General features: G+C 40.5%; 1 protein-coding gene across 1 annotated transcript in view; it reads right to left on the bottom strand.

Moving 5' to 3' along the window:
- Positions 1–15,270: 15,270 nt before the first annotated feature.
- LOC126376082 (fatty acid synthase-like) overlaps positions 15,271–22,335 on the bottom strand; it is a 53,790-nt gene continuing 46,725 nt past the window's right edge. The window contains exons 33-41 of the mRNA XM_050023253.1: positions 22,101–22,256; positions 21,556–21,807; positions 21,245–21,398; positions 20,920–21,124; positions 20,244–20,394; positions 19,577–19,748; positions 19,174–19,347; positions 16,665–16,767; positions 15,271–16,425 (exon numbers count right to left, since the gene is read on the bottom strand). Coding sequence (XP_049879210.1) covers positions 15,839–16,425; positions 16,665–16,767; positions 19,174–19,347; positions 19,577–19,748; positions 20,244–20,394; positions 20,920–21,124; positions 21,245–21,398; positions 21,556–21,807; positions 22,101–22,256 — 1,954 coding nt within the window. The 3' untranslated portion in view covers positions 15,271–15,838. The remainder of the gene's footprint in view (positions 16,426–16,664; positions 16,768–19,173; positions 19,348–19,576; positions 19,749–20,243; positions 20,395–20,919; positions 21,125–21,244; positions 21,399–21,555; positions 21,808–22,100; positions 22,257–22,335) is intronic.

Below are 22,335 nucleotides of genomic sequence, written 5' to 3'. Positions count from 1 at the left end.
TTCGTATAAAGTTCCTAACTTCTTTAATAAATTTGTAATCATGATTATTATTATAAATAAATATTGATATTTGTTTTGGGATTGATTATGTATTTTTTTATATTCCATAGGTTGGTAGATTTCGTTCATCATTCTTCCTTCATTTTCATCATCAATTACGTTACTAAAGCTTAAAGCTTATTCATCATCATCATCATCAGCCGTAAGCTTATTATTATACTTATAATATTATGTTAGTATCTTGGTTAGTATACCTACTTTTTTTTTGACGTGACTTATTGTAGATTTGCCGCAGATGTCATTAATTACTTGGCCGGAAGTATACTTACATTGTAATAATTGATATACATGGATATGAATGGAATGAATATCCATCCATAGGGAAGGCACGGGCCCCAGCAGTGGGGACGTTAATGGGCTAATGATGATGATGATGACATGGAAATGAGCATTCGTTTTTATTCGGAAAAACGATGCTTGTTGAGGGATATAAAGAAAATAGAATCAATTGCCGGGCTATTGAAAAATGACAGACAATTTAACGTGCCCTCTGAAGCGCCGGAGCCCGAATTGAAAAGCAGCAGAATATGACGCTTTCATTTAATATTTCGTCATTAATTACCCGTCACTCGTAACAGCTGCGCCATTAAATGAGCGTATATTCGTTCACTCATTAATTACACCATTCATAAAATAATTGATTGAAAATCCTTTTATAACTGGCCCTTTATTTATATACCATTTATATCAAGTGGCGAAAGCAAAAACATGAAAGTGGAGACTTTCATGTTTTTGACAGAATCAATCCGTCTAATCTTGACTGATACATGACTAAGCTAATGAACGTCACAACACTGGCCTTTGTACTTTGACACATGTAAGAGTAAACCTGAAGAAAATACAAAGGATTTATAATATTTTTTATTCTTTGTAGGTTCTCTAGACTTTCAAGTAGTGGAAAAAAGGTGAAGAGCTCATTTAGCTTAGTTTATCTATGACAAAATAATAATTTCGATCACCGAACGATATGGCTGTAGGTAAACGTAGCTCAGCCACTGATGAAGAGCGGCAAGTTTCCATTCTACACGTAGTATTATTCCTTAAAGTTTAGGTCATCATCACCAGCCCATTAACGTCCCCACTGCTGGGGCACGGGCCTTCCCTATGAATGGATAGGGAGATCGGGCCTTAAACCGCCACGCGGGCCCAGTGCGTATTGGTGGTTATTAACGACTGCTAATGCAACCGGGACCAACGGCTTAACGTGCCTTCCGAAGCATGGAAGAGCTCGAGATGAAAACTTTTTTTTTGTGGTCACCCATCCTATGACCGGCCTTTGCGAAAGTTGCTTAACTTCAACAATCGCAGACCGAGCGCGTTTACCATTGCGCCCCCGAGCTCCTTCAAAGTTTAGGTACCTAATAAAGCTATTTTTACATAACTTTTGCGCCTTTTACTTGGTAGTAAAAGGCGGACTGTTCACACTTTGGGCAAGGCACGTCACTACTCCTACGCCGTGAATTACGAATAGTTCAGCCTCGTTTAGACGTGTACTTAGCATCTTGTCGCAGCGTTTAGCGTAGCTCGAGTTTAGACAATGCGAACTAAGTTTGTTCTCAACTTAATTTAGTGTAATTATTCTTCTATAATGCTATATAATTGCTGTCACGTGGTTTCTAGCATTCCTGTTCAATAGCAATAACCTCTGTGGTGTATTGGTTAGAGCCTTGGGCTAACGATCTGGAGGTACGGGTTAGATTCCCGGTAAGGACATTGTCGTAATTACTTTGCGAGATTGTCTTTTGTTTGGACATTGCAGGCTTGATTCACCTGATTGTCTGAAAAAGTAAGATGATTTCATGCTTCAGAGGGCAGGTTACGCCGTTGGTCCCGGCTATTAGAGGTAAAACACCTCTACCAACCCGCAGTGGAGCAGCGTGGTGGAAGTATGTTTCCGAATATGCTCCTCCAATTGATTAAGGGAAGGCGAGCCCAGTAATGAGACGTAGATACCTATGTACATATAACATACATAAACTGCCTATATACGTCCCACTGCTGGGCACAGGCCTCCCCTCAATCAACCGGAGGGGGTATGGAGCATACTCCACCACGCTGCTCCACTGCGGGTTGGTGGAGGTGTTTTTGCGGCTAATAGCCGGGACCAACGGCTTAACCTGCCCTCCGAAGCACGGAATCATCTTACTTTTTCGGACAATCAGGTGATTCAAGCCTGAAAAGTCCTTACCAAACAAAGGACAGTCTCACAAAGTGATTTCGACAATGTCCCCATCGGGAATCGAACCCGGACCTCCAGATCGTGAGCCTAACGCTCTAACCACTAGACCACGGAGGCTGTTATACCTATGTATGTTTATGTAATCGCAAGACCCACTAGGGTCGATTAATTCTTTCAAATATTTTCCTTTCAGACGACGCCCTGAGCCGAGGTTCGCACCCAACTGGGCACCCTCAGGCCTGTTGTCTTAAACGTTTTACCGGGTGAGTGCCATCAGCGCTCCTCATTTGCCCGGCCAAGTAGTTAATGCCATCTGCGACAAATCTACAATAAGTCACGTCAAAAAAGAAAGCAGTAGGCTCGCCACCTATTAAATGGGACTTAAACAGCTATCGAGGAGTGCGTGTATGCTATAAACCTCTGTCTACCCCTTCGGGAACATAAGCGTGATGCTCTGTTAATCGGTTAGTGCAATACCGACTAACAACATTACAACATAAAAGCATAGTATATAAGTATCAGATTAAAAACAAAATTCTCGTAATGTATGGCTCCGCAGTAGGTTCTCTCGGATTCATTAAGTATTTATCTTAATGGGTTGCATGTGCAATGTGCAGTTGAATCTACGTTGTGCACCATATAGTCGCTGCCAGTAGTGCTGCGACGATTTTTTTACCGATATCGATAGAAAAATACAACAGAAAAGTTATTCAACTACATAACTACTTACTGTGTGGGTACTTAGTTCATCTTGCGATGGATGTACGTCTGACTACCGCAATTGGGATGTAGCCGTGAGCTTATGTTATGTACAACCAACTATCTTCGTAGTCCAGTGGTTGAGCGTTGTGCTCACGACCTGGAGGCCCCGGGTTCAAACCCCAGTGGGGACACATCACGAAAATCACTTTGTGATCCCTAGTTTGGTTACAGGACAATACAGGCTGATCACCTGATTGTCCGAAAGTAAGATGATCCGCGCTTCGGAAGGCACGTTAAACCATTAGTCCCGGTACTTACTGATTGATGTAAGTGTGTTGTCGTTACATGAGCCATGTCAGGGGCCTTTGGCGGCTCAATAGTAACCCACCAATAGTGACACCAGGGTTGATGGGGTTGGTAATCCATCTCACAACCCACACGATAATTGCAGATTGACTATCGAAGTATCGTAGTTATACGACACTAGTTTGTGGGTTTGGTTCATTTGTATTTTTAGCTTTTTGCCCTGAAACTGTTGTTACAGTTCAGAGAATCCGAATAAATTAGGTACACCAACGAAAATGTTTTTTTAATAGGTTTATTATTGAGTATTTCAAGTGGTCCTATGGTCCACTGGCTTGCTTCTCAAACGAGGAGCGCCGTTTCGAATCCCGCGCTCCGGTACCAGACTTGCACCAATGAGTTATTAATTTATTTAAGTGCAGTTTTCACTAACATAGTTGGCTCGATCAATATTTTATGTTTATTTTTTTTTAAAGAACATCTAGGGCCCTGTGCCGAGGTTTTTCTTGCAGCTTCTTTTCCCCGGCTATACAGGTTGTGAGAAGCTGCAGTAGTTTTAGGCGGATGAGACGTTCGTTATGTAAAATTGACGATTCAAAGTGTAACTATGTTACCTATTGAATAAAGATATTTTTGAATTTGAATTTGAATTGATCATTATAGACGGCCATACGGCTCACCGCCTATCACGTTGGTCTAACAGAAAGCTCAGTGAGGTGTGGGTACTTAGTTCATCTTGCAATGTATCTCTGACTCCAATTGGAATGTAGTCATGAGCTTAATCATCCTTCTTTATTTGTCCGGCCAAGTAGTTAATGCCATCTGCAGCAAATCTACAATAAGTCATGTAAAAAGAAGAAAGAAAGAAAGTATTTATTATTAGAGGACGCCTCAGTAACAATACAAACACAGTAGGAAAAAAAAACTTACACAAAATCACAATTATTAATAGAAACGTAAAAGGAACAGAAAAATAATAATAAAATATCCTTCTATTAACTAAAAGTTTATATGGCAGTCACAGTGTTTTAGTTTCTTATTTCATAATTGTAAATATTTTCGAATGATTATAAACCCACTTCCTTTACAATTGCAAAAAGGTTTTCCTATTCAGTGACATGATAAAGAATGTCGAAATAAGCTCGTAATTCAGTTCAGTGGTTTTGGGGATCCCTTTCGATTCGCATTGCGTGCCCCAAATTGAAAAGAGCACCTCTGTCATGCCCCACGTTATTATTATTGGCTGATTTAGACGAGCTCCATTATTTTCCGCTTTATACAATAGTCTAAGAGCTGGCGTTCCATGGGGCCCTAAGGCCGTGACCCGACTTGTGTGGGCACTTCACAACAAACACCTTATTTACACAGACCCTACGCATTGACGTTATCGTACACGCGCATCTGTGTGTGTGACGTCTGACGCCTATACAATTGAAGTAAGACGGAAGCGGTGAGGTAAACCTAGCTTAGCCGCTGGTGGGGAGCGAAGTTGCCGTGCCATACGTAGTATTATTCCTTATTCTATGCCGAAAGGGTGAAATATTTTTGAAAAATCACATTTGATGTGATTTTCTTCAACAAAACCGCGATTAATTTAAATTGATTTTATTTAGGGTAAAAATTTACAGTGTTACTACAAAACACAAACTTAAAATAAACTAGGTTTGAAGTAGTATTTCGCGCCAAGAAAAAAGTCGGTGGATTTTAATGAAACTAACTTGACAAGTCATAATAATTCTATGCAGTATCTGCGACAGTAGCGCCGCGGCCTTCGGGACTTCTTCCGTATACGGATTATATTTTAAACATAGTTTATCTTTTAGTCTTTGTTTTGTAGTAACACTGTTAGTCCGCAAATTTTTACCTGGATTGAAACTAGCCTGCCTATAATTTAATTAATTTATTTATTTATCACGGCGGGCGAGTTCCGACCCTCCAAAGGCCCAATCTCTTGTCCGGGGTGGTACCGCCGGCGAGTCAGTCCACCGCGTGGGACCCTGTTGAGGGAGGCCCAGTGAGCGACTCCAGCCAGGCGGTACGTGTCTCGTCAGGATAAGTGGCCGGCAAGCCTGACCCGAAGTTTCTAGGTTAGCTCGAGCCGGCGGGGTCAGTTCGGTGAAGTCAGTCCGGTGAGTCCGCCGACAAGGTCGAAACCGTCAACAATGATGGTTGCCCTCAAACCGGCGGCCTGGGTCAGTCCGTTGCTGGGTAGGTATCCTCGTCGATCTCCTCCACATCAGCCAGCTCGCGTGGATACGGCTTCCAGTCCGGGGGGCGCGACTCATATGTGTGTAATATTCTTATTAGAATCTAACAACAATGTCGATACCGCGTTCCTATGCGAATAAATGATTTGATTTGATTTTTGATTTGAATAGATTACTAACGCGTATTACATAGTTAACCATTTTACATAGTTGTGTTACAAAATATTATTATTCTACTCGTAAGGAGCGCGTTTACCACTGGCTCTTAGACTAGGTAGATGCGATTGTCGAGTATTCAATTTGTTGACAATCGCGAAGGCTCAGTGATATAATTACGTTTTGTGGGGTTCTCTCGGCTTGTCATGCTGTTGATAGACACGTGAGCTGTCGCATTATTTTACCACAAAACAGATATATTTTTGTTTACAGTGAAAACTCACCTATGCTTTGAGATAAACAGTAATATTACAAAATCAATACTTGTATTACGAGAGATACTGACGGCCTTCGTGGTCCAGTGGTTGGACGTTGGGCCCACGATCCGGAGACCCCGGGTCGTTCGGTCGTTCGAATCCCGGTGGGGACATGTCACAAAAATCACATCAATCATTTGTGATCCCTAGTTCAGTTAGGACATTACAGGCTGATCACCTGATTGTCCGAAAGTAAGATGATCCGTGCTTCGGAAGGCACGCTAAGTGGTCCCGGTTACTACTTACTGATGTAAGTATGTAGTCGTTACATGTTAGGGGTTACATGACTCATGTAACGACTACCTTTGGCGGCTCAATAGTAATCCTGACACCAGGGTTGATGAGGTTGGTATTCCACCTCACAATAAGAAGAAGAAGAAGAGAGATACTTGTACAGTCATGAGCAATGTAATGTACCCACTTTAGGACTCTGTCGCACTAACATATTTGACATTTAGTGAGACTTACAGTTCAATTTGTCAAAAAAGTTAATGTGGCATGGTACTAAAGTGTAAAGTGTACATAATATTACGTATTAATGCTCATGATCGTACCTGTGTATCAAATACCAATTAGCGATTTTTTTGTAGAGAAAGTTTTCATGTTCCAAATTGTCTTACACTAAACACCTCTACCTACACCTGTAGGAATATAGGTGCGTTGCCATGTATGTAAGGTGCATTCGAAGTTAAGAGTAACTGCGACACTTATATTTCTTAACTTTACTGGAGTTGTACAACATAAATCACAGTCAAGAGATAAAGAAAATATATCACCAATGTAGAGTTTTCACCATTCCAGCGGAATTTTTAGTTTTTAAACGTTTTTAGTCTGAAGTTTGCACATAAAGACTCTACGTGCCGAGCTGGTTCGCTTTGTGTGTTCTGAGACTTGTAAATGGAGTTACGTTTTAACCTTTAAGTCCTTTGTGGTAGAATGAGTGTAGTTATTCCTACCGCTTTGGTTATCAAAACGGGGTCTGCACAGCAACCACGACGTGCGGGGAGAAAATAACATCGAGGGCATCGACAAATAGCTGTACGATGTTTATTTGCGTAGATAGCATTCCCTGCGTCTATTGGTCGATGCCCTAGCGCCGCGCGGCATGGTTGCTGTGCAGACCCCACAGTAGTCTTAGGCTCGACACCCGATCGGATCTTTTCTAAATTGACATACGGCCTTACAAATAAAATATCCATCCTTATTTCAAGATTATATTAGGAATAGTTAAACCTGGTTAAGCTAAGCCGATAATAAGGAGATAATTTATAAAATCCGAGAAGAAACCAACAAATCACCAAAAAATCACATCTATTCTGTCAATGTCAGTCAGTTTTAGGTTATTCTGAACTTAAACTAGGGTGAGGGTTGGTTTAGCGATAGTATGAGACGTTACACTAAGGTATAAGTTATTCCGAGTTTATTTGTAGATTGTGCTTATTCTTAGTTTACGATCGGTATAAAAAGTTACACCAGGTTTATTTGTATGGCCGAAGTTTGGGTGTATTTTTTCTCCCGACGACCTGATTACTCTAGCCATAGAGGTAACAAACACTTCAGAACCTCAATCGGTGGTTGACGATTTCCCTCATTCAGCGCTTATCGCTATCAACCCACAAGGATCGATTAATTCTTTCAAATAATATATTATCTTAGACGACGCTCTGAGCCGAGGTTCGCGCCTGACTGGGCTTCAGGCCTGTTGTCTTAAATTTTGTACCGAGTGAGAGTCCTTAGAGCTCTCTATTTGTCCGGTCAGGAATAATTATTACTGAAGATATCTAATCCACTCGGAATGATAGCTAGGTACCAAAACAAAGTATATAGTACCTAACTAAAAAAATAATCAAAAAGTATTTATTTTCTTTTCTTACATGTTTTTCTTAAACTAGTTACTGGAGCCTCCTTTTAAGCAAAATATGCCTGTACCAGGAGACTCCGCTCTTCTTTACCAGTAGTAAATAGGTAAGGAAGTTGTGTTACCATTACGTTTTACAAATAAGCAATTAAAGAATGTTTGTATAATGTGTGTGTGTATGTGTGTGTGTGTGTGTGTGTGTGTGTGTGTGTGTGTGTGTGTGTGTGTGTGTGTGTGTATGTGTGTGCGTGCGTGTGTGTACGTGTGTGTAAGTGTGGGCGTGCTCGGGCAATGAGGGTAGATTCCTCCTGTCTAACTAAATAAGTACTCTGTTATGACTTAGTTTATTTACTAAAATTAAATAAAAATAAAATTAAAAATAAACTAGAAAAAAAAATTAAATAAATAAATTAGAATTAAATTAGAATTATTTTTCGTAAATTAGAATTTCTAACCCTTTTATAATCCCAGTAAACAACATTATTTAAAAACGTAGAGGTCTCAGCGTTACTGGAAAATTTTTAGTCACCAAAGTTTGCGCATAAAACAGGTACGTGCCCGTGACTTGGTTCACTTTGTGTTTTCCTTGGCTTACGAAATGGCGGGAACTTAAGGAGGTATGACAATGAATTTCCTTTTTTATTCTTATATCAATTATGTCTATTTTTCCCTCTTCCTCCATTGTTCCTTATTCACGAAGATGTTTTGGCAGTTCCTTTTGAAATCGTTTTTCTACCTTTCTTTCGGCTCGTGTGAGCCACGACGCATAACACAATGAACGAGGTAAAGGTTGGGTTGCCTTTCCTTGATTTGGATGAGAATATTGAAAAATGTAATATTCAACCGATACTCCACAAGTAACACATAATATTACATAAGCTCGCGACTATATCTCAATTACATCCATCGCAAGATTAACTATGTGCCCACATTTCACCAAGCTTTAAAAATGTAATATTAGGACCTGCCGGGTCTGCATGACATCCGCGCCGCACGCGGCGCAAAATATACTGAGCGCTTCGACCTATAGCCGTTTGACGTCCGTCTACGTAGATAGCGTTCGTATCGTTTATTGGTCCAAGCACTCGATAAAATTTGCGCCGCGCGGTTCTCATGCAGACCCGGCTGTACTTTACACAGTTACGCAATAAATTATTCTTATTCTTTCTTTTAGAGCAACACGGCCACAAATGAATATTACATATTATTTTGAGGCGAGTTGTAGCAGAACGATATTGACGACCCCTAGCTATCATCATCATCAGCCGTACGACGCCCACTGCTGGGCATAGGCCTCCCCCAAGGATCTCCACGACGGTGAGGCGGTGAATCAGCTCGCGACAACAGATACTTCAGGACACTGATAGGATCCGGGCCACTGGGGTTTCCCTCTTCCAGATATCACTATCGGTACCACTAGGGTAGATTGATTCTTTTAAATATAAGCCTTTCAACCATGCTCTGAGCCGAGGTTACCCCACAGGGCACCGTTAGGCCTGTTGTCTTAAATTTACAACAAATTTACATTAAGTCTAGTCAAAGAGCTCTAACTTAACTTAAGCCGGGAATGTACCATTAGGCATCTCTCCGGAAGATTGCGTGCTGAAATTCGATGACATCCGGGAACCGGTCCAAATTGCTGACGGTTGAAATGTGTCCGAATATGTCGGAATATGTCGTCGAGGTTGGAATAGTTGGCTAGGCAGGAAAACGGCCATAGATTGAAACAGTGTAGAGTAGATTTGTTGAGTGAGATCCTTCATTGCCCCTCATTTGTCCGGCCAAATAGTTTATGCCATTTAGGGAAAATCTACAAACCATAAAAAAATAGGACAATGAAGTTAGATCTTCACTAAGTAGAGTCTTCTCCTTAAGTAATATGTTCTTAAGTGTAAAGAGGTTTTAAACGTAATACCGTTGTCACAACTTTGTGTTTCGTGATTACTTAGTGTGGCAAAATGTGTCTAAAGTAGAAAGGAAAGAGAAATTTATTTGAAACAAACAAGATGGTTGGGTGGGAGATGAATAATGCATTATCATTCTTATCCGGAGGTTGCTTGGAAGAAATTGTTACTTGATTAAAACACATAATAACGGGTTCTTACCGCGTTTAAATGGGGATATGAGACACCCGAAAAAAATAAATAAATTATGGATCTACCTACTCCACTCCAATCTCATCAGTCATCCCGTGATCATGGCACTTGAAACAGTGTCGAAATATCGGGAGTCTCATATCCCCATTTAAACGCGGTAAGAACCCGTTATTATGTGTTTTAATTATGATAATAACCGCGTAAACTTAAAACAATGTATAATTGTTACTTGCTTTAACAATAAATACACTAGGTACTTACTTAATTATTATTTTTCTGGAGGTGGAGGCCTGGAGCCTATAGTACAGGGTAACCTACTTTAGGCTCCATCCTCTACAAACATAAGTTAATTAAGTCAAAATGTAACTTTTTATTCTTTTTATTATGTTGTGGAGGTAATAAACGATTTTTTTTAATGTATTTTTTATTTAGGTACTTACTTAATTCATTGCATTGCAATTCGGTTTGTAAGGAAAAAAAGTTACGCTAATTCTAAAACCATTTCGAGATTTCGTCTCAGTGAGCGACTTCCCAGGACATGTGCCCCAAAAAAAGTAGATGGCACTGTATGTTTTTAACGACATAATTACGTATTACCTCATTTGATGATTCACCGCTGAGCACGTGATAACCATTTATGATCCAAACATGAATTCGAAAACAATCATTAGTTTAGGCGTGTAATAGATTCGAGACTGCAACCTCAAAGCGAGAGGCAAACTGGGCTACCACGGTTTATTACGGCTCTTTTCAGTAACAAACTCTATCGTTCCCAAATAGCAGCAAGTTGGTGAACTTTGATTATAAACGGCGTCTCGTCCGCTCTTTGTTGCGTTCGGAGTGGATTCGAACGTCGTAAGGAATAGCACTCTTTGTCGTTCATTGCTCGTTTAACTGGAAACTGTATTTATTGCTGCTTTTACAGAAACCTAGCAATCGAGATGTTGCAATTTTGTTGTTAATGTTCTCGACATTCCGAGTGCTAGACGCGCGTTATTGCAGTTCAATTAGAAGGTGTATTAGCGAGGAATCCGTGATAATCTCGGGGGCTTAAGAAGGTCACAAAAGCAATATTGCGAATTTGTTAACATTGCGCACTTACTTTTATTTTATATGCACAAATGTCAAATTGCAATATTGCTTTTGAAATTAATTGGCTACTTCACGTCGCTTATATAGCTTTTTAGAAATAGCGTTTTATTAAGATCATTTTCACGCAATCGGGGGGCACGGCAGTGCTCCCGCCAAGACGAGCAAAGCGAAGCGCAAGGGCAGAAACTACCTACCTTTTCTCGAAACGTTTTGCCGATTTTTTATTTTTACAAGAATGCGATTTTTTATCTGTGTATTATAAGACCCGAAACACGGGCCATGATTGACCTTCGTGTGACGTCACATTTCACAAAATAAACACTATCTGTTAGGTTTGAAGTCACTTGAAATGACGTGTATTTTAGTAGATTCTTGACAGACAAACGGAGTGATAGACTGACAACAAAGTGAGGGTTTCGGTTTTCCTTTTGAGGTTCGGAACCCTAAAAAATAAAAAATAACAAAGCATTAAATAATACCTCGCTGGCTTTTTGGCGGGAGCGGGAACGGGACAGTTGCTTTCTTCATTGAATAATCTAAATAATTAATACGAAGTGGTGTTTTATTGTTAATGATCGCATTAAGTTACTCGGAAAATATTCGCGACAGTGTTATTATATCGGAGTATTCAATAAACAAAGTGTATCTGCCTATTTTCGCTTCGTGCCAACAAGCCACTTCATAACTCGGAAGTTAATGCGGACTTTTGAGTTAATTCGTTTGGGGTTCAGAGTAGGAGTCTGCTCCGAGGGTGGGGGCTTAGGTTTCATCATTCATCTTCATCACCTTTCATCATTTCATTAATCATCAAGAAAAAAAATACGTAAGACATGGCTGTATGGGCATAGTTCCCTTTGCCTTCGGGGAAAACAAAAAAAAAATACTTCGCTTATTCCGGAATCCTCATCCAATTATGCAATAATATAAATAAACCTGTTCGTCTTACAATACAAATAACCCGATGCGTATTTACCTACTTGGACCTATTTTGCCGGATTTCCTCTGTATTCGTTATTACGAGTATCGAACAGCTGGCTCATCAGAAACTGGGAGGTAATTCGGGTAGAATTTCGTTTGTGGGCGAAATCGGTTGTTATAATTCGGCCTTCTGTTTAAATACGCATACTTAACATAACATAAAGCTCACGACCATATCCTAATTGGTCAGAAGAACTAAGTACCAACAACACCCAGCTTTCTTTTAGACCAACGTGATAGGTGGAGTCGTATCGCCGTCTATAATGGTCGAGCTAACAGTGTTAGTGAAAACTCTACTTGAGATAAATTAATAACTCATTAGTGCATGTCCCGTACCGGGGATCGAACCGGCGCTCCCCGTTTGATAAATAAGCCGGTGAACTGCAAGACCACAGTGAATATGCATCATCATCATCATCACCAGCCCATTAACGTCCCCACTGCTGGGGCACGGGCCTTCCCTATGGATGGATAGGGAGATCGGGCCTTAAACCACCACGCGGGCCCAGTGCGGATTGGTGGTTATTAACGACTGCTAATGCAGCCGGGACCAACGGCTTAACGTGCCTTCCGAAGCACGGAGGAGCTCGAGATGAAAACTTTTTTTTTGTGGTCACCCATCCTATGATCAGCCTTTGCGAAAGTTGCTTAACTTCAACAATCGCAGACCGAGCGCGTTTACCGCTGCGCCACCGAGCTGCTCAACAGTGAATATGCATTTTATTATAATTCTTCTCTTCTTATCGTGTGGGTTGTGAGGTGGAATACCAACCTCATCAACCCTGGTGTCAGGGTTATGAGCCGACAAAGGCCCCTGACATGGCTCATGTAACGACTACTTACTTATATCAGTAAATAGTAACCGGGACCAACGGTTTAACGTGCCTTCCGAAGCATGGATCGTCTTACTTTCGGGCAATCAGGTAACCTAACCAAACTAGAGATCACAAAGTAATTTTTTGTGATATGTCCCCTCTGGGATTCGAACCCGGGGCCTCCGGATCGTGAGTCCAACGCTCAACGACTGGACCACGGAGGCCGTTTTATTTATTTTATTGAGATGGCTTTATAATGGTGTATTGAACTGCCCATGGCAAACCCACTCAGTTTTCGGACAAAACATTTTTACAGCTTTCCACCGTAGTAAATCTATGCTTTCCACACCCATTCGTCACTTCAAAATCAGAACGGGTCGACTGTACCAGACAATAGACAATCATTAATCAAACGAATATTTACAGTTTCCTTTATCATTGAACCTTTTACCGGGACATTCATCAAAATAAATTGGATTTGACCTTTTATATACTTACGGGAAACAAGGGGAATTTAACAGTCTTGTTTGGCAAACAGAAAGTAGGACGGCTTTCAGCTTATGGTCGTAGGATCGAATCGAATTCTACTTACAAAGTTTTGTCCCGTTTAAGAGCCTGTCGTGCGTTTCGCTCGGACGAGAAATAGGTATTTAATGTCAGATTGCAGATGTGTGCGTCAAACGTACACATCGGCACACGTCACACGCACGCATCAGCGCGTTCGATATCGTGTTCTGACTAAAACAAAAAAATAGTATATCTCATCAGTCATCTCGTGCTCATGGCACTTGCAACAGTGTCAAAATATCGAGAATCCCTGCTTCAAACGCTGTAAGAACCCGTTATTATGTGTTTTAATGAAAAAAATAGTAAGTAATTAAAAAAAAATTAAAAATGAGATTGTACGTTTTGTTAAAATTTGAAAATGTATATTATATTTATGCTACACAAAACTATTTTATCAGTTTCCAGAAGGTGTTTTTCTAGTTTTTACACAAGTTTAAGTAGGTACCTATAATTCTGTAAATATAAATTATTTTAAAATTTGACTTCGATCGATCAGTTAAGCATTTCATTGTGACTTTAAACATATAAATAATATGTTAGCTACAAATACAAAATGTACAGTCATGAGCAATATAATGTACCTACTTTAGGACTCTGTCGCACTAACATATTTGACATTTAGTGAGACTTACAGTTCAATTTGTCATAAAAGTTAATGTGACATGGTACCAAAGTGTACACATATTAATGCTCGTGACCGTAGCTTTCCTAATCCTAAAAACGGTAACGGCTGTTTTGGCAGATTTTGCACGGCGTTCTCCTAAGGATTTGACTGTTTTTTGACTTGACTTAAACATAGCTGGCGAGAGGTGGGTGTATACTGTATTTACTGTACGCCTCTACCTTATTGCTTCTTCCTTACCTTTTTTTTCTTGATTGCCTCTTTTCATTGATGCCGAGTTTTTGAATAAAAAGTTTTTATATTGAGTAGAGCATTTTACGCGTGATTGATTACCTTCTGTATCTAAGAGCGATGGCCATATACTAGGGAAGGCAAATAAATAAAGAAACACCATGCAACTGACACTTCGGGCAATTCAAAGAAGCTGTAGCATGGCCGAATATCGCGCGCGACGCGATAAGTAAATAATTCTATTGACTCAGTTATACGGGCAGCATGCTACAGAGTGCTGGTCAGGTGTAAAAAGTTGCCGTAGAAGTGAATACTCCTGGCTCATGTTAATTACTTTATCTACTAGGAGATCACAATTATTGTAATTATGTTATCTTCTATCGTGTTGGTAAGAGTAACCTCATGGTTACTCTTGGACTGGAGTCAGCTCCAGTCGGGCTAACATGCGCAACGTTTCTTTTTTTTTACGTGACTTATTGTAGATTTGCCGCAGATGGCATTAACTACTTGGCCGGACAAATGGGGAGCGCTGAAGGCTCTCACCCGGTAGGTACAACGTTTAAGACGCCTGGCCTGATGGTGCCCAGTTGGGCGCCAACCTCGGCTCAGGGTGTCGTCTGAGAGGAAACATATTTAAAAGAATTAATCGACCGTAGTGGGTCGATAGCGATAAGCGCTGTTTGTGGGGAAATCGTCGACCACGTCGGCGGGGTCGGTATCGGGGTCCTGCAGTGTTTGGTGTCGCGAGCTGATTGGCCGCCTCTATGGCTAGAAGATGCGCAACGTGATGCAATAAATTTTGTCGAAATCGATAAGTTTGTTTTATTCCCTAACATGCGTGCCGCGTGATTTTGTTCGTAAGTTGACAAAACGACATGACTTATTGGGGTTCCTATATTAGCACCAATCGACAGTACGACATAATTATATCGTCAGAATCGATAAAATGAACGTGACAATTTTTTATCACGTCGCGCATGTTAGCCTACTGGGATAATGACGTATGTTGTTTATGTTTGTGGACCAGATTTATCTGGTTCAAGCAATAAATATAGTAGATTTTCAATTTAAAATGAAAATGCGTGCGTGTGGATTAAAACAGGAATATATTTTATATTTCATGACCATCACGTTTAAACAATCCTTATACTTAGTATTGAAAAAAAAAACACATAAAAATATTGACACACGGTACCGTAACACAACAATACTTTTCACCATACCACTCACCATTTAAACAAATATAAAAAAAAACTTTAATAAAAACTTGTCCTAAGCTTATTGAATATTTAATTTGGTACTGGTGCCCTAAGGACAAAGACCTAAAACTAACATAAAACCTACTTTTAAACACTAAAATATAAAATAGTCCTTACATGTAATCACTAAGTTAGTTGTTATATAAATACGGCCACTTATTCTAAGTACTAGATTAACATTAAAACTAGAATAATTTAGAAAAACACCATACAAAAACACAAATAGCCTATTCAATGGTTACACACAATAATATATCACTTATACTCATTAAAAGGATACTCGTAACTTTCAAACTTCGTAGCATAACAATTAGTAAAGAGAAGGAATATGTCTTAGAAGAAGAGAAAAAATTGATATAGAAGAACTAAGCAGAGACAGTGAATATGTAAACGGGTTTAAACCTGGACTTCGCGTTGGGATTCCACCATACTGGCGACAACATTTTGAGCCGTCTTTCCACTTTGAGCATCCTTATCTAACAACAGCCTGTTAATAATGTTAGCGCAATCCTTATTTTCCAAAATAGTAACGTGGGTGCCCTCCAAGTAGTGTACAGTTAGACTGTCAGTGAACTTGTCCAAGCCATAGTTTTCTTCAACGACAACGAATGGTGGGTTCTCCTTCGGTCGCAGAAGAACGATGGGTGATTTAAGCTTCTTGACATTTTTACTGTTGAAGTTAAGGATAACTTTGAGCCTATCGTAGCTGGTAGTAGCAGCGGCGGAAACAAATTCGTTGGAGTATTTGGACTGGACAGGAGACATGGAGATGGCTGTGTTGATCCGCTCTTCGTAGGACTCGATTTCGTTGATTTTCTCCAAAATGCTCTTAGTGACGTCATTGTTGGGAGCAACGATGTCGATGGTGTGGCAGATCAGGGCGTTCTGGAGCTGAGTGTCGTTACGGAAACTCATGGTCATGCTCAAGATGGCGTAGAGGAACTCCGGAGCGCCGTCCAGGCAGAAAACGGTACCTTGGTGTCCTGAAAGTAGAAGGACGCAATTTAGTTTTCTTGTGAAGATGGATTAACAAGCAGTTATCTTTAGCAAAATTTTAGTATTTTAGATGCACTAGCGTTTATATAGGTGCTCACACATACATTGTTTGGTGCCTCTAAATGTAATCTGTCCCAAATGTTACTAATTGTATTAAGAAGAACTGTTTCTTTCTAGTGAAATAAAATACATTTGCATTAGTATAAACTATGCGGTATTAGTTTACCTTCACTCTCCAGTTTGGCAGCCAGTTCCAGAACTGGGATGGAACCGAAACTATAGCCGAGTAGCATGAAGGGAGCGCCAGGTGTCAAACGCGTCCGTACGCTCTGAAATTACAATTGTAAATTAGTTTTGAACGAAAAGGATTTCATTCAAGGGCACATAAAGATATTTGCTAGGATTTTGTTCTGGTGGACTTCGGTTATCAGGACAATGTCACTGTTATATTCATTGTTCAGGTTTCAATCTCGCAATGCGCCAATCTATAGTAACGTATCCACGTCAATGGCGCCAATAGTCCAGCGGTTAAAGTAAACAGGCAGTGGTTTTTGTACTAAAAACATTTTCACAAAAATACAGAAACAAGTAGTCCATATATCTCCTCACATCTAACCAGAGTTGGCGTAAACTGTACCTCACTCTATTACAAAATTGTCCATGATTATTTTATTGATTTATTTGCTTCTCAATCAGGGAATGCCGGTTCGAACCCCGATATCGGACTTGCACCAATTGCAAAAATAATAATGAATTTATCTAGAGCAGTTTCCACTAACACAGTTTGCTCGACCATTATAGACGGCGATACGGCTCACCATCGGAGTGTAAGGTCAACTCTAATCGAGTAAAATACACTTCTCATCAAAAAAATCGAAACACCTTGCAAGTTTACGTTTTGTCAGGATTATCAGAAAAATGTGTACATTTAGGAATAAATGTTAAATGTCGTTTAATAGTGAGTAATATGAGCTTATCAAATCTTAATGTTAATGTTCTAAATTTAAATGAATTTTTCATAGGTTTCGTATTTTGTTAAATGAGTCATTTTTATTCCGTATGGAGTATAAAGGAAATGGATAAAACAACACACGTAAATGAAAAAAAAAAGCTAAAAAACGTTTATTTAATAACTTGTATTCCCTCCCCGAGCTCTAATTACTGCTTCCATACGGTTCTTCATCGATCGGATGAGAGTCACGATCACATGCTGTGGTATATTGTCCCATTCCTCTTGGATTGCATCTTGCAGCTGGCTAAGTGTTTCTGGGGCAGGATCTCTTGCTCGAATTCGTCTCTTTAATTCATCCCACAGATGTTCAATGGGATTCATGTCCGGGCTTCTTGCTGGCCATTCCATAATAGAGATATCGACTTCGTTAAGATAATCTCGTACGACGCCCGCGGTGTGAGCCCTAGCATTGTCGTGCATGAATATGAAGCCGTTGCCAATAAAATGTGCATAGGGCATCACATGAGGCTCGAGACACTCTTCGACGTACCGATGACAGTTTAGTGCAGGCAGACGTGGCCCAGATACGAAAGCAAGCTCTGTCTTACCGTCGGCGCTGATTCCTCCCCAAACCGTCCACGAACCGCCACCATAGCTGACCTTTTCTTCAATACAGCATTGTGCATAGCGTTCTCCGTCTCTTCTGTAGACCTTGTTCCTTCCGTCGTTACTATACAGCATAATTTTACACTCATCAGAAAAGAGAACTTTGCTCCACTGTAGGTATGACCAATTTAGGTGCTCACGTGCAAAGTTAAGGCGCGCTCTTCGATGGTCTGCAGTTAATTTCGGCCCATTTGCTGGCTTATGCGGTACCAGTCCACGATCCTTCAACCTTCTTCTAATTGTAGAGTCACTTACAGCCACCCTTCGTACAACACGAAGCCGCTGCTGCAGTTGAAAAGCGTTAAGGCGTCGATTTCTTAAAGAAGTTGTTACAATAAATCGATCATCTCGCTCAGAAGTGACCCGATTCCTGCCAGATCCTGAACGGCGCGTGAACAAACCAGTCTCCCGATAACGTTTATAGACTCTATGAACAGATGACAGGCTTAGATGCAGTCTTGCAGCCACAACACGCTGACTAAGGCCAGAATCCAGCAATGCCACAACTTGGGCGGCTTCTGTGGGCGAAGTATCCATACGTTTTAGAAAAAAAACCTTTTTTCAGACGTCCCAAAGTCACAGTATTGAAATAAAAAACAAAAAGTTTAAGGATAGGCGCCAATTTTTAGTTTTTAAACGCTAAATGTACTCCAACCCTAAACACACATTTGTCAAAACAGTGATTCATTTCGTTTATAAGATAAACAAATGAAATTCTAATTTTGAATTTAGAATTTTCGCTTATTACTGTAATGGCCAAACTGCCAGCTATACATTTATGTATTTTTTTCATCGTATGAATTCTTTTTTGTGTTAAATTCGGACAGAAACAATGAAAACGGAAGTGTTTCGATTTTTTTGATGAGAAGTGTATTACTAGACATTGCAACACTGGCCGGAATTATATAAAAAATAGGATGGAAAAAGAAAAATGTTTGGAGGCGGGAGATTGCTTTCTGGGAGGTTTATGAGAATATGAAAAATGCGTACCTAGATGTCATTTTCACGTTGATATAACAGAAAGCTGGATAAAGTGTAGTTGCTGAGTTCATCTTGCGATGGATGTATCTCTATCTAGGATATAGTCGTGAGCTTATGTTATATTATGATTATTTACCGTGTACAGTCTGTCGACCATCTGCTCCAAGGTATCGTTCTTGGCTTCAAAACCTAGCTGCAAGACCGCGACCTTGGTCTTCAGCCGGCGACATAGCGGCTCCATCGCGGACGCGCAGCCCTCCAGCCCTGGCAGCATGAACATCGTGCACTCCATGCTCTCCACCAGTTCGCCCTGGAAATTAGTTTGGATTTAGGACTACTTAGATAAGAGCACTTGTTGTTAGTACAGTGGCAATAATGAATATTGTTAGTTAAAAACTTTTTTGACGACTGCGTTTCGTGTGGGTTGATAGAAGAGTCTGAGCTTTTGGCAACTCCAGAGGCTTTAAATAAAAAAAAAAAACAATTGTAATAAAAAAAATGTTTCTAAGTACGATACATAACATTGAAAGCGTATTTACCTCTGTGCCATCGCTGACCATGGTAGGCATGTAGACGATGGGTTCGTTGACCAGCTTCTCGTCACCAAAGTTCCTCATGAGTACTCTGAATCCAGCCGCACCTTCGGCGGCTACTGGTCGCGCAGCGGACGTGGATGCGGCTGCTTCGCGTTGGGCTGTCAGTTCCACCAGTCTGGAAAAAGGGGGTAGGTAAGGCGTCAGAGATTGGAGATTGTTCGGGATCATAATTTTCAGGTTTATGTAAATTTTGCGGATGAGGTTAGATCACAACGGACAATGATGATACAAAATGGAGGATATCCGTGGTCTCGGTAACGGGATAATGTGGGCTGCTCGATGTTGATTTGGGTTTTAAGGCTTCCTGTCTCATGATTTATTTGATCAATCTATTACACGCTGGATAAGTTTAACAGCCTAGGAATTCATTAGAGAATAGCTTACGTAAAGTGTGTCAATTACATAATTAGAGTGTGATTCACGCTGGAGGCGGCGTAAGCTGAAACTACTTTTAGTTTTGTTTTTTTTTTTAATATGGACAAGAGTCCGTCGTTGACGGTTTGCCGGCAGCGAAAGACTGAGTTGCTTTTTGAAAAGTACATAGCTGATAGACATCTCTTTCAGAGTTTGATATCTGTGAAGAAATAAAGTAGAAATGAAGAATCGTTACCGTGCGAAGGTCAGGGTTCGAATATCCTGAGCAGTGAGGAAGATCTCGAACTCTCGTTCTAAGGTCTGCTTGATCTCTACAGCCATCATACTGTCCATACCCAACTCGGCCAAAGACACCTGCTGAGATACTGTCTTCAGATCCTTGATACCTGGAGGTATAGAGATGTGAAATGGTTATTAACCTCGATAATTAAACCTCCAAAGTCTTATATTAATACAGGCTTATTCTCATACTTTATTAACCTGCTGAACTGGTTGGTGACTTCTAAGTCAAAGGCAATTTTGTTAACATTTTTAAGCTACTCGAAGGCGACTGTTATCAATAATTACTTTGCTGGACCGGTAGTGTAGTTAAAATAGAGAAAAATTCGCAGTGGCGAGCAAAAGAACTCCTTTTTCCCTATATAAAAAGCTTTGGTTTTCTCAGTTTATGAGTTCAGCAATTTCATGTTTTCTTTTCTTGTGACTGATCGTTGATTTGCCTCAGATGGCATTAATTACCCGGTACAAAAACTTCAGATAACAAGCATGATGGTGTCCAGGTGGCCGCGAACCTCAGAATGAGGCAAATCGTCTACTACGCTGGCGGGGTCGGAATCGTCCTGAAGTTCAGTTTCATGTAATCCATGCATACTCTTACTATAACAGCTAAAGGTAAACATATTTTTTCTTACCCATAATCTGAGCAACAGCATCAACAATGTTTCCGCAGCCGGAGCCACCAGCCTTCTTCTCCGCCACGACGATGGACGAAACAATTGGCGAGTCTTGTTTGAGGAACTTGTCGAGGGCTAGCAGACAAGATGATATCCTCTGCTGTAATGTCCCTCCGATCTCGAGTTGGACGTCTTCATCTTGCATGTCTGCTACCAGACCCACCTGAATATCAAAAGTATTTGGTATCATTTCGTTGCAAAATGTTTGGCCTTTTAGTCTCCCTTATTACTTCCACAATTACAGATAATTTTGGTGGCATCAATGAATACCAGATTTACGTACATCACCAACAGCACCCCATTGCACGGCGAGGGCTGGTAGTCCCAGCTTCTTCCTCCACTCGCAGATCCTCTCCATCACGGAGTTGGAGAGACCGTAGTTAGTCTGGCCAGCGTTACCACGGCCGCAGGATACCGATGAGAAGACTACGAAGTTCCTAATGATATGATAAAAAATTGTTATTACTGCGTGTTAGAATGTTTTTGCTCATGATGGTTTATGAAGGTCGTAATGTGATTCTTAAATCGAATCTATTTATCGAATGGTATACTATTAAATGTAGGTATGGTATACAAAGTAAGTAATATACTCACTTCAGCCCAGGACACAGTTTCTTTGAATATTTGTCCAAGTGCATCGTAGCCAGAGCCTTGGGTCCAAACGAGGTCTTGAAGGTCTCAGGCGTTTGGTTTTGGAAGATGGAGTCTTTCAATATGACAGCAAGGTTGAAGATCGCTTCAACGTGACCCATGGAATTGGCAAACTTCAGCATCTCCTCACAACCGGCTTCTGTGGTGACGTCATGAGTGGAGATTTCGATTCTGGCACCATAAGAAGACCATGCCCTGGTGGAAATAAATAGTGTTAGTTTATATTGACATGGTGTCGTAAGGTGAAAGACCGACCTGAACGATCCTGGTGTAGGAACTGTTATTCATCTGCTAAAGACAGTAACATAGCAAGACAAAGCCAGAATCAATGTTTTTTTCAAGTGAATTCAAGTGGTCAATTTTATCAAGTGATTTATGAATAGTGCAGCTTCGAAATCAGAACCATTTTTATTAAATCGCCTCGCATGGAAGTACTTTTGAAAACTTTCCATTCGATTAAATATAAACAAAAGACAAAAACAACTTACCTAAGCCTACTGGACTGGTATCCATTGGAGACACCCCTACGTGAGGTGAGCAGTAGTTTCCTGGCGCCTCTCATAATGAGCCAGTCAGCCAACTCCAAGCCGAAGCCTCCAAGACCACCCACTACCACGTACACGTGGTCTTCATGGCACATGTACCTGATTAAAAAAATTCATGAGTTTATCAGTAAGTATTGTAACATTGATTGAAGAATCGCTAATTTACTATGGTTGAAGG

The sequence above is a fragment of the Pectinophora gossypiella genome, chromosome 20 (genome assembly GCF_024362695.1).
Source record: "Pectinophora gossypiella chromosome 20, ilPecGoss1.1, whole genome shotgun sequence".
In the NCBI taxonomy this organism is placed as follows: Eukaryota; Metazoa; Arthropoda; class Insecta; order Lepidoptera; family Gelechiidae; genus Pectinophora; species Pectinophora gossypiella.
This window is presented reverse-complemented; position numbering and strand designations above follow the sequence as displayed.